This window comes from Lepidochelys kempii, chromosome 8, assembly GCF_965140285.1.
Source record: "Lepidochelys kempii isolate rLepKem1 chromosome 8, rLepKem1.hap1, whole genome shotgun sequence".
NCBI classification, from domain to species: domain Eukaryota; kingdom Metazoa; phylum Chordata; order Testudines; family Cheloniidae; genus Lepidochelys; species Lepidochelys kempii.
Window position 1 is genome coordinate 3,620,572 of NC_136387.1, and position 16,528 is coordinate 3,637,099.

At 42.9% G+C, this 16,528-nt stretch overlaps 1 protein-coding gene across 8 annotated transcripts in view; it reads right to left on the reverse strand.

Moving 5' to 3' along the window:
* Positions 1-6,644: 6,644 nt before the first annotated feature.
* The window catches only part of SGCD (sarcoglycan delta), a 572,369-nt gene continuing 562,485 nt past the window's right edge, over positions 6,645-16,528 (reverse strand). For all 8 annotated transcript variants that reach the window (XM_073355246.2, XM_073355243.2, XM_073355244.2 and 5 more), the window contains one exon: positions 6,645-16,522. In XM_073355246.2, the coding sequence (XP_073211347.1) occupies positions 16,349-16,522 (174 nt within the window). In that variant the 3' untranslated portion in view covers positions 6,645-16,348. The remainder of the gene's footprint in view (positions 16,523-16,528) is intronic.

The window sequence follows — 16,528 nt, forward strand, 5'->3', positions numbered from 1 at the left end:
ACAACTTGGAGCCTGGTATCCCATCACGTTTCTTTCCCAGCTGAATGTCTGAAATGAAGACTGTTCCCAGATACCTGTTCAAATGCCCCAGGGCATTGGGTGGTTTGCTAAGCAAACACATGGAGGTGATGGAGGATTGAAAACAGCATGACTCCGGCTGTTCAGCATGTCTGGTATCCTATTAATAAGCTTGTAGCTCACCTCACTTCAATTGTGGCCTCAAAACTAAGGATCGGTCAACCAGCTTAGAGAAAACCGGAACTATTCCGAGCTACCCCCAAACCTCATGCCAAATTGACCCTCCTTATTTTTCTTTTACAGACGTTTGGGGGAACTCCTTAATACCTATTTTGGGGCTAAATTCAGTTAAATTGTTGCTGTCTTCAATGGGTTGGAATGGGTGCTACCGAGGGCAGAGATTGGCATTTATTTGCTTCAAATAGATAATTTTGATTGCATCTTTTAATTCATTATTATTAGGGATTAATATTCTTTCTCAGGGCTCCTTGCAAGTTGATACATTGAGTGGTGCCAGGGAGGGGGCAATCTGGCTCAAAGGAAATGGGAATCAATGCTGGAGTGAAATGACCAAGCAGTGGAAGTGAATTGTGTAGTAGCAAGAGAGCCTAGCTAAAGCCGTGGGCAAGCTTTGCTGATATAAAGCAAAGCTAGCAAAAGTCCGGCTGTGAGCAAACATCAGGCTCTGCCTGCGTGCAAGTTCACAGAATCTGGCAAGAACCAGGCTGATATTGCAGACACACACATTCCTAAGACGTGGTAGGCACAGAGCACTCATGCAAACACATCCCTGAAGAGTGGTACCAGAACATGCCAATATCAAGGATTGTACAAAAACATTCCCCAAGGAGAACAGGAACACACTGACCCCTCCTAAAAGATAAGGTCAGGATGACAGTGTAATGAATAGAGATATTTTGATCGAACCAACATGTACAAGAAAATGGGTAATAACTAGCCATGTCAGGGGCAGTGACTAACTAAATCAGAGGAGCAGTACGTAACTTGTTTGTTTCAGGATATAAGGTGGTATCTCTGAGCGCGCGTCTTGGTCCAGCCGAGGGGGGAATGCCATTTGCTGAGCTGCATCCATTGTCACAGGCATACATGTCTTAGTATTCTCATAGAGTCTGCCAGGGGCTATTACCGTGCTCTGTCAGCAATAAACCTGGTCTGGTGCCTTCATACCTTAACAGATCTTGTGGTCATTGGGTGGTTCGCGTGAGGTCTGCTGTGCTGGCTGTCTGCGAAGAGCTGGGGCAGCACACAGGGAGAACACACACACTCAGCCAAACATCTAACCACAAATGGCAATAGTAAACCTGCGTGCTACCAGTGTGCCATTTAGCTTTGTTCTACAGCTATTGGAGACAAATTGGAGGATTGGGCCAAAAGAAATCTGATGACATTCAATAAGGATAAGCGCAGGGTCCTGCACGTAGGACGGAAGAACCCAATGCACAACTACAGACTAGGGACCGAATGGCTAAGCAGCAGTTCTGCGGAAAAGGACCTAGGGCTGACAGTGGACGAGAAGCTGGATATGAGTCAGCAGTGTGCCCTTGTTGCCAAGGCCAATGGCATTTTGGGATGTATAAGTAGGGCATAGCGAGCAGATCGAGGGACGTGATCGTCCCCCTCTATTCGACATTGGTGAGGCCTCATCTGGAGTACTGTGTCCAGTTTTGGGCCCCACACTACAAGAAGGATGTGGATAAATTGGAAAGAGTCCAGCGAAGGGCAACAAAAATGATTAGGGGTCTGGAACACATGACTTATGAGGAGAGGCTGAGGGAACTGGGATTGTTTAGTCTGCAGAAGAGAAGAATGAGGGGGGATTTGATAGCTGCTTTCAACTACCTGAGAGGTGGTTCCAAAGAGGATGGTTCTAGATTATTCTCAGTGGTAGAAGAGGACAGGGCAAGGAGTAATGGTCTCAAGTTGCAGTGGGGGAGGTTTAAGTTGGATATTAGGAAAAACTTTTTCACTAGGAGGGTGGTGAAACACTGGAATGCGTTGCCTAGGGAGGTGGTGGAATCTCCTTCCTTAGAAGTTTTTAAGGTCAGGCTTGACAAAGCCCTAGCTGGGATGATTTAATTGGGGATTGGTCCTGCTTTTGAACAGGGGGTTGGACTAGATGGTCCCTTCCAACCCTGATATTCTATGATTCTATTGCATTCTGTTGAATTTATTGTTTCTGATTCTCAAAGCTGCCTCTTCTGGATGTTTTGCAGAATTATTCCTGATCAGCCTGCATTTCTGCTCCACGAACTGTGTGCTGGTCCAGACTGTGAGGGCTAGCAGCAAACATAGTTGGAGGGAGTTTGACTTTACATAGCGATTTGCACGCCCTCCAAGTTTATTGGAATGGGCTTTTACACCCTCAATTCTGCCAAGTACTTAGGAGAAGCCCACTACGAATAGGTCCATTGCCTGCATTGCATGGGTTCTTCGGAGCCTTTAAGGGCTTGAAGTTAGGCATGTGCTTAAGTACACTCGCAGGCACCTTATTTAACCTTGAGCGGTTAACCGGAGGGACATGAGCACGCTCTCTGGAACAGGAACTGTAAGGACAGTGTCATCGGCAGCAAGTTTGTGGAATCCATGCTGTGCTTGGCTGCTCAGAGATTTGTTACACAATTTTTATGGTTTCCCAGCAGTGAGGCTTCCTAAATGAGCAAATGACACGCTCGGCCAGAAGGTCTCCAAACCTCTGCGCAAAGTGTGTGTGTGGGGGTGGGTGGGGGGAACCTGCTGTTCAGCTCTGCTTCGTGCAGGCTTGGCTGCAGTGATGTGATTTGCCACTAGCCGCTCTTAGCGCCCGCAGCACTGTGGATTCTTAATACAGCTGGTTAGTCATCTGTGTGGGCTTTGGGCGACTGCAAAGCTAATGTCGGTGTGTGGAAAAAGTCACTGTAGAGAAAAGAGCCAGCAGCTTCTCCCCAGGATGTGGTGCTATTTACCTAATGTACAAGTGCCAAATCCTATTATCCGAAGAGTGTTGGCCCTCTGTCAGACTCCAGTTTCTCTCCTCTGCAGCGGGGTAGCAGATGGCTGAGGCCTTCAGGTCAGTTTCCTGGTGCAGGAGAAATCAGTGATGTGGAGTCTAGGTAAATTACAAACATAACTTACTTTATTTACACCTGTGCACCAGTCCTGAAATGAGATGGTCGACCTGCCTGCAGGGCAATTCCTTCTCCCAGAAATCTCAGCCCGACATCAATGCATGCTTTGCTGGGAACAACTCTGCCTCCAGAATTAATCCACTCGGAGGCCAAGGCAGAGAACAAACTCTCCTGCTGCTCCCCGAGCTCAATACTCTCCACAAATACTTTGTAAACCCCTAAACTAACAAACACATCGCGTCTCCCTAAAAGTCAAAACTTGCATGCTGAGACTAAGAACTTGAAAGACCATGTTTAACGGCGCCACCTGGTGACACCATATTATTTAGCTCTTCTGTAGCACCTTCCTTCTGGGGAACTCATAGGTTTAAGACCAGAAGGGACCATCATGATCATCTCCTGCACAGGGCGGGCCACAGAACCTCACCCACCCACTCCGGTGATAGGCCCATAACCTCTGGCTGAGTTAAGGAAGTCCTCATATCTTGATGTAAAGACTTCTCAAAGCACTTTCAAATAGCTAAGAATACCTGTAGGAGATAGATAAGGATTACTAGCTCCATTTTAAAGATAACTAAGGCATAGAGATGTTAAGTGACTTGCCTAAAGTCCTGTACAAAGTTTTTGCCAGAGCCACGGCTGCTATACACAGGTTTCTTGATTCACTGCCCTATGCCTTAACCACAAGACCATGCTTCCTATCAGGACTTTAAACTGTTCCTGTAAAACTGAGGCTCGCTGGCTGTCCATAATTCCCTGGACTCTTGGTCACTTCCAGAGGGGACAATATTTGCCCTTGATCATCTATCCTCTGCAGGTTTGACTGCTGGCCTGGCTGCTACCCTGTCAGCCCACACTACACTCATCCAGGTTGAAACAGAGCCCCTCTGTGAAAGCTGCTCTAGCTCGCTCTTTTCCCCCTCATCAACCCTTTCACTGTGAGGGAAATCCTGGTGGGGGAGGTGTCAAGATGTCAGATGTGTTTGACCTCAAGCCCCCCCTTCCTGCTGAGCCTGTACCAGCTTCCTCTCTGAGAGACTGGGACAGGATCCATCCTATTTTCCAAAAGGACTGCAATCCTAGCACTGTTTGTTCAAGCATGGCCACGCGGCAATTAGAGCCAATCGCTTTAAGCAGCCACATGAAGTCACTGGCAGCGCTGCTGCTCCAGTGAGCCAAGCACCAGCCCCTCCTCCTCGATTTGCAAGCCCTGTTCCAATTAAATCATCCCAGTGCCAACGCGTGGCTTTGAACCGCTGATCTTTGATGGGAGAAGGCGCTTGCCCCAGGCTAGCTCTGGCTTTTTTGGATCTTCCTAGGCTATTCAAGGAGCCAATTTTTCCCCTCTGCCCCCAGCTGGGCTGTTTCCCTCCTTTCCCAGACGTGGGGAGGGAGGTCTGTGGAAAAAAATCACATAGCCCCAGGCTGGAATTTGAAGGAGTTAAAATAGACTTTTCCTTTTACTGGGCGGACAGTTCAAGGGGAAATAATAGGGGGGAAAACAACTGAGCAAAAGAGAGAGCCACTATCCAGGCAAGAGTGTTCGACAGGCGAACCACGGGATTTTGTGTGGCGAAATATGTTTATTTGTTGGGGCTGGGGACAAAAATCTGTAAATACATTGGTCTAAAATTTTGGCTGGACTACTTCCTGACTCCTTGGAAGGGGAAGATTGTGGATAAGGGTTTCAGCTTTGGTCTAACTCTGCTCCTATGCAAATCAATACTAAAACTCCCACTTACTTCCACGGCAGCAGAGTTAGGCCAACGCTGAGCCTACCCTCAACTGACGAAGTTGCTGACAACTTTTCCTTAGTTCTTGAGCCACTGCAGGGCCTGATTGTGTGGCCTTTTTCACCCAGTCTCCTGTTTACACCAGTGGAGGTTGGCCTGATTAAGAGCTGCAGGACTGGGACTTGAATTTCTTTTGCTTTACGGTTTTATGAATCCTATTGTGTCTGGTGGACAATCAGACATTGATATTCCCTGGTGTCATGCTGCCTGTCATGCTGCCTTCTTTTGTCTAGTATCCAGAATATACTGCAGGAGTTACTCAAAATATGTTTGGTTTATTATTTAAAAAAATAGTGGTTTATATTCCATGAGGCATTTTACTGTCACTGAAGCTGTGATAGACTCTTTCAGCTAGTATGGCACTGTAACAACTGCATCAAACAATGCTACAGTTAGGGGTGAAATTCACCCCTTTGCTGAGGGCTGCAAAACTTCCTGTTTGCCCCGGATTAACTTGCTATGTTGATTTTTCAATGGGAGCAGGAGCAGGTCCACTGACTTCAGTGGAAGTTGTGGGCACGCTGCACCTAGCAGGACTGGGCCTGAGGCACTCAGCCTATCAGCCTACCCTTCCTCGCATATGTCATTCCTATGAAGTCACTGGGAGCACTGTCTTGAGTCAAAATTAACCTAGAAATTACTCCTTTGCCAACTTGCTGAAAATTCTAAGCTGAGGGCAAGACTTGTAGCTGCAGCTGCTGAAGTGGAAAAATCAACTCAACCACTGTTAACTAAAGACAGAGCATGAACGGGAGTAAGGAATGCCACTGATAGAAGCCTGCAGAAGCCAATACAATGTGGTTAATAAACTGCAATAGCTTGTGAATTTTGGACATCCGGAGGCTGTGATCATTAGAGCTTGCATTTACTTTTAGTCTGGTAGGCATGCACGATTCTTCAGATGGGTTGAATTCTAGCTATTGGTTTGGATCACGAACACCAATCAATCCTTTCGTTTAATTGTGAAATTTACTGAAAACAAATTCACATTTAAAATGCAATCCCAAGCAGGACGACTTCTCTCACAAGTGTTTGCGTGGAATGGAGTCACCCATGAACAACTGATTAATTAGCCATTCAACATGACTGGCTGGATCGTTAAAACTGTTGGATGAGTCCATCATTTCTCTTGACCAGGCTCAGAAGTGACTGGGGAAAGCTCAGGCAATTTCTCACAACATGTAAGATCCCTAGAGTAGGAGAAATTATTTCTCATAGCCCCAAAAAAGGGGATGTTCAGGGGAGGGGGAGGGAAAGCACATTCAAAAGGAATATTTTTTTCAAATAATGCATAGTGGGCATGTGGAATAGGTTGCCACATGATACAATTAGCAAGATTCAAAAAAGGATTGAACATTTGTATTGATAACCAGAACATCCAGACTTTTATAACAGTAAGGACTTAAAGACACCAAGAGTTTTAGAAGGAAGATAAACTCTACTGCTTCAGGTCATAAGCCAAGCCTAGATAAAGGGGGTCAGGAGGAAACTTTCTCTGGAAGCAGGTTTTCCCATAACTACCTATTGCAATTTTTAACTTCCTCTGATGCATTTGGTGTTGGCCACTATCAGAGACAGGATATTGGAGGTGATGGACCACTGGTCTCATCCTGTTTGGCAAACCCTAGGTACCTATAAAAATTTAAGCTCACTAGTAACATGCCCCCACCCACTCTCCCCCAGCAAAAAAAAAGAACATTTCTTCCCTTCTTAACAATCATTATTTTATTAATATATTTTACAAGTTTGCAGTTGAAATCATTTAAATACAAATCTTTTTTATACAGAAAGTGTAATAAAGTTAAAATAGTTCCTTGTGTAATTCATAGCATTATTGCAATGCTTACAAAATTTTGCATAGACTGTGCAAGGATTGATGTTATTTGATAAACAAAAAAGCTTTATATTTTCTCACACAACCACACACATACATGAATTAAAAAAAAAGTGCCAAACAAATATGAATTTCTTAATGATAACCATGATAAGAGTTTACACTCATTTTGTCATGTTTACACTATCAAGGTCATTGGGACAGAGGTCAGAGAAAGCATTTTACTACCACAGATGGAAACCTGCTACAGCATATCAACATGCTTTCTGATGACGTAGATGAATGGGGTTTTGACGGTATAAATATCATTGCTTAAACCAGCAGAGGCTATGTCCTGCAGTCAGTTCTCCCTGTGAAAAGCATTTTACTGGGTTAACATAAACAATTTTATGGGCTGTCAAACACTAGAATTTGGACGAGGCAAGGTATTAAAATAAAGGGTGGGCAAGGTCAGAAAAAACGACTACAAATAAAAATACGCAACTGAACTAGAACATTGGATCCAAGCCTCCTGCACCTCAAACTTCTACAGATTCCAGATATGGATCCACATCTGGATCTGATCGTTGGAGATCGGTGGCTGCTCTTTTTATGCCTTCTGAGTCATAGATTCATTCCGTTGTTAGTAAATGAATTAATCCTCCTTTATAGCGTTGAGTAGCGTATGATCTCTTGAGTAGCCCCAGAGACGTGAATGGAATCGATAGTTCACTGGACAACGCCCAAAATCAGTGCAACTGCTCATGTGAGTAAGAGCTCTTCACAGTAAATGCTGCAGAACTGGCCCTAATCGAGTTCTTACTATAGTCAGCACTGCGGAGCCAAAATAGATGCCGAAGATCAAGCTGTATCCTTCCCTGCCTCATACATTATTTACCCAATTGCCAGCTAAACTCCAATTGCTGGTGGTAAGGTGGAAAGCAGAATGAACATGTCTTGATTTTCAGGTATGGGGTTGAGGCAGCAGTTGCGAGGACAGCTTGCCATTGTTCCTTAATTGGCCCAACCTGCTAGTGGGGACTCACTGATGGAGAAGGAATAGAGGCTGCCATTCGGCCACTTTGGTTTAATCTGATTTTCTTTTTTCATTTTCACACGTCGATTAGCAGGCTGTAGTTTAGAGCAGGTGGCAAAAATCTCCTTTTCAACGTCCTCAAAGGTGACCGGCTTTCTGGGCCAGATCCTCAGCTGGTGTAAATCAGCACAGCTCTGAAGTAATGGTGGAAGGTGGCATTAGCTCCAGCTGAGAATCTGACCCTCTGCAAGGGGCAGGACTTAGTAAACCGCTACCAAGCTACAATCTAGTCACCTGATATCACCCTCACTCTTATTTCCATCTCAGACTGCTCGTCCAGCTAGCTCATGATGAGTCAAGTAAAAAATCCCCAAACTTCACAAGGTTCATGTTCTTAGGTGAGTATTTGAAACATTTCATATTTCCTTATTTCTGAGCTTTCTGTACTTTTCTGTTTGTCCAAATAGATGTTTAATTAGAGCAGAAAGCAGAGTTAGTTTTAAGAATGGGCCCTGTTGGGCCTTCGGGCATTAATACAGATGCTTGAGGGATGCAAGATGGCTAGCAAGACTAGGGTATAGTATTTCTTGTTGCTATTTAGACCACTTAGGCTGTGTATACATAGAATCTGTAATATAGAATTACAGGGTTAGAAGGGACCGCAAGGGTCATCTAGTCTAATCCCCATTACCAACATCATTAATACTGCCCCAAAGTCAAATTATTATAATAATAGTGTCCATATCTGGGTCCTCTTCAGTTCTAGATAAGGATGATTAGCAGGCGTGTCCACTCTCTTTCAAAATAAGATGCTAATTTCCCTACTCTGTAGGCACTATTGTATAAGAAATCTAGTTAAAAAGTTTAGGAGAGAAAAATATTGGTAGCTAACAAGGTGCGGGTGGCACCAGAAGGGCAACATTTGATTTTTCAGTTCCTGTAATCCAATCATACATAAAAATGGGACCACCCATAAATAATTGGTTTCCTTACTCTCCAATTCAAGCCTACTTCAAGGGTTCCATTATGAGAGATCTTTTAAAGGAACACAGAAATCACATTGCTTTAGAAAGTGATAATGCATTTAGCAAGCAGCAGCAGGCTTCAAAATGCTTGCTTTCTTATCAGTGGTTAAGCCTTTTGGGGTGCGGGGAGGGAAATGCAAGAGCACAATGGAATTTTAAATTCTTGTTACAAGCAAAGATGCACGTGAGACATAATTTGCGGTGGGCTTATTACTATGATGGCTAATGTATTGGAAAGTTTCACCATTTCTGTTCCAGGAGAACCTGATGAAAGGTCCCTAAGTGCCTTTTTAAAAATCTCTCTGATAAAGGACCTGTTTTCTAAGGCAGCATGTCTCTATCCTAAATATTTGGGAGCAGGGCACAATGCAAATTTAGTATTTTTTTTGCACAAATCTCTCCTTCCGATGCCCTTTCGAAAAGGGATGAGATGCTTCAGAGGAAATCCCAGACTCCTCTGAATAGGTAGCATGATGCTATTAACGTACTAGAAGGCTTGTGACAGAAAATCGTAGGTATTGGATGACTCTGAGTGGCAACAATAAGATGTGACATTTCCTGAAAGTGACAATGATGCTGACTTTCACACAGGAATTACACCTGTAGCAAAATTAATTTTTCAGAGTCTCGCACTTCTAGTTTAAAGTGAGGTGCTTGGGAAATCTCAGTGGAATTATGACTGAGGATTTTCCCCCCTTCTCTGTGGATATATAGTGCTGGAACTTTAAATATCTACCTTTCCTGCAAAAAAAACCCCAAAACAAAAACATGGCTTTTTTTCTTTTTGGAAAAGACTAATAGAATGCAATTTGCATATTAGGAAATTATTAGCTTTAGAAAGCTTCAGGGCTGTATATATATCGCCACATGCTTTTCAAATATGACAATGTTTGTTTAAATACCAGATAGTCCTTCTATTTTTCTAACCCAATCCCAAACCATTGTGTTTAAAGTGGATGGAAATTTGTTCTCCTCGTTAAACAAACTCCCCAATGTTCTGACAAGAATGGGTCAGACAACAGCCTTTAAATGGGATAAGTGGCACTGTCCAAACAAGGATTGAATATAATCACAATCAGATCCATCCCAAATTTGTTGTTAATTGAAAGGTAATAGTGTAAACAGACAAAAGAGAATCACTTTATCAATATCACTAAGGAGATATCTATTAACATGCTTTCCCCCTGCTCACTTCATCGCTGTCTTGGTAGGCCATCTATGGTACCAGTGTCAGGCCAATTTCTAACCCTCCTCATGTCTCAACCATAAGCTCTGTTAGGTCAGCTGTGAAAACAATGAGTCCTATGTAGATGGGTTTCTACAGAAGCATAGAGTGCAGAGAAGAAGGAAGGACTGAGTTTGAATCACACATCAATAGCGCTTTTTGCCTGCTTAAATATTCAGTGGTAATTGTTTAGAGATGGGCAGGGGGGAAAGTAGGGAGGGAAATTAAGACTTAAAAATGTTCTGTTTTGCAAAATTTAAAATATTTTGAAATTTCCAGATTTGAAAAATTCCAACCCACTGATTGAAAATGCTTCACAAATCTATTACCAGCTTTTTTCCCCATTTGTTTTCTGAATAATAAAATTTCAAACTTAAAAGAAAGCCAACAAAATTACCAAAAAGTAGTCCAATAGTAATTCTGCTTAACTGTACGGGTGTTAAAGATTGAGCAGTCACGGCATAGTTACTCTTCTACACTGCAGGTGCAATTAGGTGTTCGTAGGTCCAACTTTCCGATGGCCTTTTGGCAGCAAGCCAAACACTTGAAACGGCCATCACTGAAGCACAAGCTTAGGGCAATAGGGCTCTCCTTGATCTACACAGGTAAGTCTCACTAGCACTGTGGGAGTTCCACACACATCAAGGCAAGAACGCACATGAGCAGCTAACAACATTTAGCTTATTTATCCCTCCCCGACAGAAATGTTAGGATAGTAACAACCTGCTTCGATACTGCATTTTTTCTTCTTTCAGTTTTTAGACCACTCTTTGCCTTTTGTACACAGCACAGAATATTACACTTACTTTCTTTCCCCTATTAACTGAATTTCAGTTTTCCTTGTTGTCCTAGTCTAGTGCCCAGAAGCTATGCAATGAACTCTGCGTTTCCTGCCCAGTTCCAATAAGCACTATTAAGTTAATAAGTGGGTGTGGGGCTGCCCTTCTACCAGTCTTTGGTCTGTCACTCACTCCCCTTCATAATAGGAAACTTAAAGCCATAACAACAAATATTAAAAAAAAAAACCCACCCCCAACCCCCCAATTCAAACAAAAGCCAATTCCACTTAAGAGCCCAGCGCATTCAAGGAGTGCAACAATTACAGACCTGTTCATTCAGCTCTAGCATGGCTACGGGGCTCGAACAAACCGGACATCTTCCCAAGTGCCACAGGAAGCTCCCTCTTTAACAATGGAGCAGTCTCAAAGACTGAATGGAGGGTTAGCAGGGTTTAGATCTCATTTGGCTATGCCACATGTTGCAGGTGGTCATTTAAGTTCATAATTTTTATTTTTTGTATCATGTTTGTATTGGGAAAAAAAATCTGATTGAAAACACGTGATTGAAGGAAACAAATGTAGACCACACTTGCGCTACTTTAACCTTTCTAAAAAGGGGAGTTCTAATATACAGCTTAGTAGTCCCTGGCTTTCCCTTTGCATGAGTTTCTTTACTGCTAAAGTCTCATTTGAACGCTCAGTGTAGTAATTATGCTGACTGCTGGATAATACATACTTTAAAAAAAATGAAATTTGGAGAGTGGATGCAGATATATAATCAGTTTTAGGAACTCTGTTTTTGCTAATGTCGAAGTCTTTTTGATTTTAAAGACCGCCCTGACATACCTGTTATGGCAGGGAGTTCATACAGTAAATATGGGTAAGGTATTGTGTAAAGACAAGCACTAATAGTCATTTTCTCTACAAGCTTAGTAACGGTGGCATTTAAAGCAAATGTAGCATGTTACTGAAGCTCTAGTAAAGTCAAGAGTTACAATATATAAAAGCATTTATCTTTAGCTTTCGTATTCATGGTTGCCTAAGGTATATTGACAATAACGCAGTCCCTTAATTAGCAAGTATTTTGAATACACATAGCTTCAGTGCAGAATTGTGTACAATTCTGAGTCCGGCCTCGATCCTGCAACAACTGACATAGATGGAAGTGTTCCCACTGACTTCAGTGGCCTAAATCTGAACCCAGAAAGACCCTGGGCTGGATCCTGCAGGCACTGAAGTCAATGGTATATATCCCAGTGACTTCAATAGAAACTAGCTCCCTATCCCTCCCAGCCTGTCCTAAGTCGCGAGAGATAAAAGGAACCCTTATTTGAGATAAATACCAGCCCCTCATGGGCAAATGATGACAACTGAACCAAATTGTGGGTCCGATTCATAAAGAAATATATCAGTTTGTTGGCTGGCAATTTTCTTTTAACTTCTGTGGATAGTTTGTGTGTATGAAATTGAAACTAAGCAAGTCTTGAGTAGAGACCTATTAGGATATGAGAGGGCTATGGGCAGAAACAATCTTATACAGTGAAAATAATTATTCAAAGAAATATGCAAACTAAACCTACCACATGGCACACACTGTTGTATGGTCAACAACTGCGGCACTGACTAGATCTCCATTTACTAAAGTACCACCGGCCACAGTGTACTGTTGTCTCCTAACAACAACCAATGGGCACCCTCAGAGTTTTGTGTTGTGTAACATTCCTTCCCTTTTTAAGCAAAGATTTTCACTGTTCTCAAGCAAACAATAATCCCACAGGGGAGTGGGAAGGGGATCCTTTTCTAGGAGATGAATAGAGGGAAGAAATGAAATAGATGGTTTTGTGTGACCTGTCTTCCCATCAGACTGAAATGGTAAAATTTAAGTCACTGCACAAGGGTTCTTTTAATCATGTGACTCCCATTAATACAGGAGCTGCTTGGCAACATACCTATGCTAAAAATGACCCCCCCCCCATGTACTGTACCTTGCACGAAGGTGCTTTATATCACAGACATACTATCCTCATTGGGCAGGGATGCTTTAGTTCAGTATGTCACACTTAAGACTGTTAACCCTACTTCAATCTTTGCCAAGCAAAGTGATTGCTCCTCAGAAGCTGCAGGAACTTACACACACTGTTTAGTGAAGACCTTGTCTCTAACTGGGTGAAACTGGCTACTGTGCAGGGGGACAACACAAGGTCTAGGATACCACGTAAGCGCTAACGTGAAGATTTAAGTGGAAGTTAAGAGGTGCGTAAGTCTGCACAGGGGTGAATTTCACCTGTTAGAGCAAACTGATTTTTTTCTTTAACAGCATGTAATTTAACATTTTAAAAGCTAGAAATGCACTCTTATCTTCGTATGCATAAAAAGCTGGGCTTTCCTAATCTATGCAAAACTACGGTACTCTTTTTACCTGACAAAGGGGACCTGCACTAACAACAAGCTGTCATGGTGATAGGGACAGGTACTTAGGTCACCAGTCCAAATCCAGCTCAGACTGGTAAATGACAAAATGGCCTCAAGGCTCTCTCATCGCCTTTGGGAAATGAGCATGATGATCTCAGTTCAGTTTCCCATAGATAAGCATCTACCTCACTAGAACTATCCCTGCACATGGCAGTAAACCGTTAAGCAGGGAGGGCAAAGACTGAATGAAGGTAAAGACTGAGCTACCCTCCAACACCAGCGGTGGAGCCAGGTTCAGGAATATTGGCAGTACAGTACAGGAAACTACACACTACCCCAGCCCTTCCCGGGCCAGTTCTGGTGCTCTGCCTAGCACCTTTCACTAGCACTGGAGTCAATCATTGGGGGAGAAAAGTGAAATAAAACCAGACCTTTGGACAATACACTCTTTCTGCAGCTCAAACTTCGTTATAACCTTGTGTACCCTGGACACATTTTTTTATGAATCGGCCCTTACATATGATATGAATTACGTCCAATACAAAACGAAATGAGAAAAAGTAGCACAGTAAATGTGTTCCACTTGGCGCTATGAGTAGGACTTCAGCTGTGGTCTGGAGGTAACACACACTGTCTTTTGTTATACTTAATGTGGTAAAAAGGCTGTGCTCACTCCAGCGGCCCGCACAGCCTTTACGGATTTCACTTAAATCTGCTTCATGTTGCACCATCAGCCCCCACGACATCTGGTGACAGCCGCCACCCTCCCTTCCAACTGCCCCCCCACAAAATAAAGTCGCTTTAATAACAAGATAAATATGATGTGCTTCTCCTTGCTGAGTGCATTGACTTAAGGCATAGGCACAATTTCCCCTCTTTGAACAGAGATGGTATAGTCCTATGTCCCAATACAATTGTTATCCTGGGTGACCCTTTGCATTCATTAACAAATAGTTTGAACTTGATAATTAACCTAACCGTATCACTAAGCAAATTGTAGAACTAATCATTTTTAACCTCTGTCAAGTGTAACATTTTATGGGTGTCCTCAAGTGTGCTTTGTTAGCGAGCAAAACAACCAGAAGGACCAAAGGGGGATAGGTTTTTTTCTAACAGTCTGATCCAAATTCCATGCAAGTCAATGGAAGTCTTTCTATTGACTTCAACCAGCTTTGGATTATGCCCTATATGCACATTTAAAAAAATCCAGAAACCTGGCACTCTCGAGCCCTCCCCCTCCCCCGAATACAAGTGACTCATGTAGAAATTGGCCAAACTGTCTCTAAACATTTTGTTTTTGTGATATCTAATCTTGAAAATTGTTTGGCGGAGATCAATGTACTTTCAGTATCACCAGAGGTATGGACAGGTTTGAGTATTTGTATAGGGGTAACGTTTTCAAAAGCAATGACTTAGCAACCCAAGTCTCATTGAAAGTTAACAGGATTTAGGGACTTTTGAAAAATTTACCCTGTATGTTTTTCAAAGGCTTCTTAAATGCCTGGGGGAGCCACTGATGGAGTTGAAACCCAGTAACTATGAGATCTTCACACTGCTCATGGTATTCCCATTTTTGGATAATGGAAACAGTGTGACAAGATCAGATCTCACATTTTTCCTTCCCCATAAATGCCTCATGGAGGGGAAAAAACCCCACTCATGAAAAAAACAGATTCAAATACTGAGTTATTTGGGTTCAAGTTCAGGATGACCCAGAGCCCAAAGCCTTACTTTTCTGTGACCTAATTTGGTCATAATCTTTATAAAACGTTTTTTAAAAGTCCTGTTTCCTAATCAGCATCTCTGATATTTGCAATCTCCACAAAAAGTGAGTGACCTCAGACTGCCCTCCCTGTTTTATTTAAAAAAAAAATCCCTGCAGAGAATTTGGATAATGCTTCTCTTTTGTGTGAGTTTCACTGTCTCTCAGACAGGTTCCGGCCAAATCTTACACGTTCTCAGCTTTGCAAGGCGTGGGTGTGTGTGAGAGAGAGAGAAGGAGGGAGGTGGTTTATTTTAAAAGCAGAATTACCCCAGACTCCTAGAGTGTAGGATTGAACGCTCTAGGGTGAACCAGAACACCTGATGGCTATGCAGACCTGGTATTTTTGTAATTGCAACAATTTTTATCTTTTTTTTAAATTAAAGAATTTTTTTGTTTACAGGGGATGTGACATTCGCACAGTTAGTTTTCCTGTTGATGCAAAGTAACGTAATAAAATGTCAGTTACACAAATAGGGATCACTATTGTAAACCCTAGGAAAACAGAATTAGCCTTAATTTCATTTTTCTCCCAGAGACAGGGACCCCCCACATAAATGTCAAATTCCCTGATCATTTATACCTCTATCTGCCAAGGAGGACTGAAAGGGGCTCCCTTCAGAGCCCATCAAACGTCGCCCCTTCACTGGCTGAGTGTGTCACAGCTGAATGATGCATGCCATTCTCTACTTTCTCTGGGCCTGATCCAGTACCACTTAAGTCAATGGGAGTTTTGCCATTTACTTCAGTGAGAACAGGATTGGGGCCTATATTCCCTGCTTCCAAAGGCTAAGTGGTGGGAGACCAGCACTGGGAATCAAACCCAGTTTTTCTGGATGGCAGTGTAGAGTCTCCCAATTAGGTTGCTCTACTTTAGATTAAAAATAGAGTGTCATTCAGTGACCGGCGTCTTGGAGTTCTCGAGGCCATTTGCTCTGCCTTGCTGGCCATTCTGTTGCCACTGATTTTAATGGTGCAAAAATTATCAGAGTTGTTCTCCTTTTGCATGATACTAGGAGTACGTCAGTCCATGTACTTAATCAGACATTGTTTCCACTGCTATGAGGAGACAGTGAGTTATAAGGGAGGACCATTAGGCTATATTAATACAGAAGGGTTCAGGGAGTAGTGAGTCCAATTTAACAGAATGTAATAGGGTCACCCTGGGATTCATTGTACTGAAACATCGTTTTACACAGAGGATATATATATTTTTATATATATATATATATATTCACACGCGCGCACACACACACAAAAAAGTCTTTGATAGGCTTTCTGGGTTCTAGCAAAAATAGTTGGGAGCGGCTATCTGTGAGACCAGAACAGGGCCTTTGTGCTGCCTGCTGGGAACCGTCTCTCAAGAACAGATGCTTGTGTTTATCTGGCAGGTGGAGCTAGCTCCAGCCTGAGACAGGAATAACCTCCCGTTGGAACACACACACAGCTCGTAGATTTTTTGCCTGGATCCGGTAGAGGAGTGGGATGCTAGAGGCAATCCAGGCAGTTTGATATTTGCAGAATTCAGCGTAATCTGAAG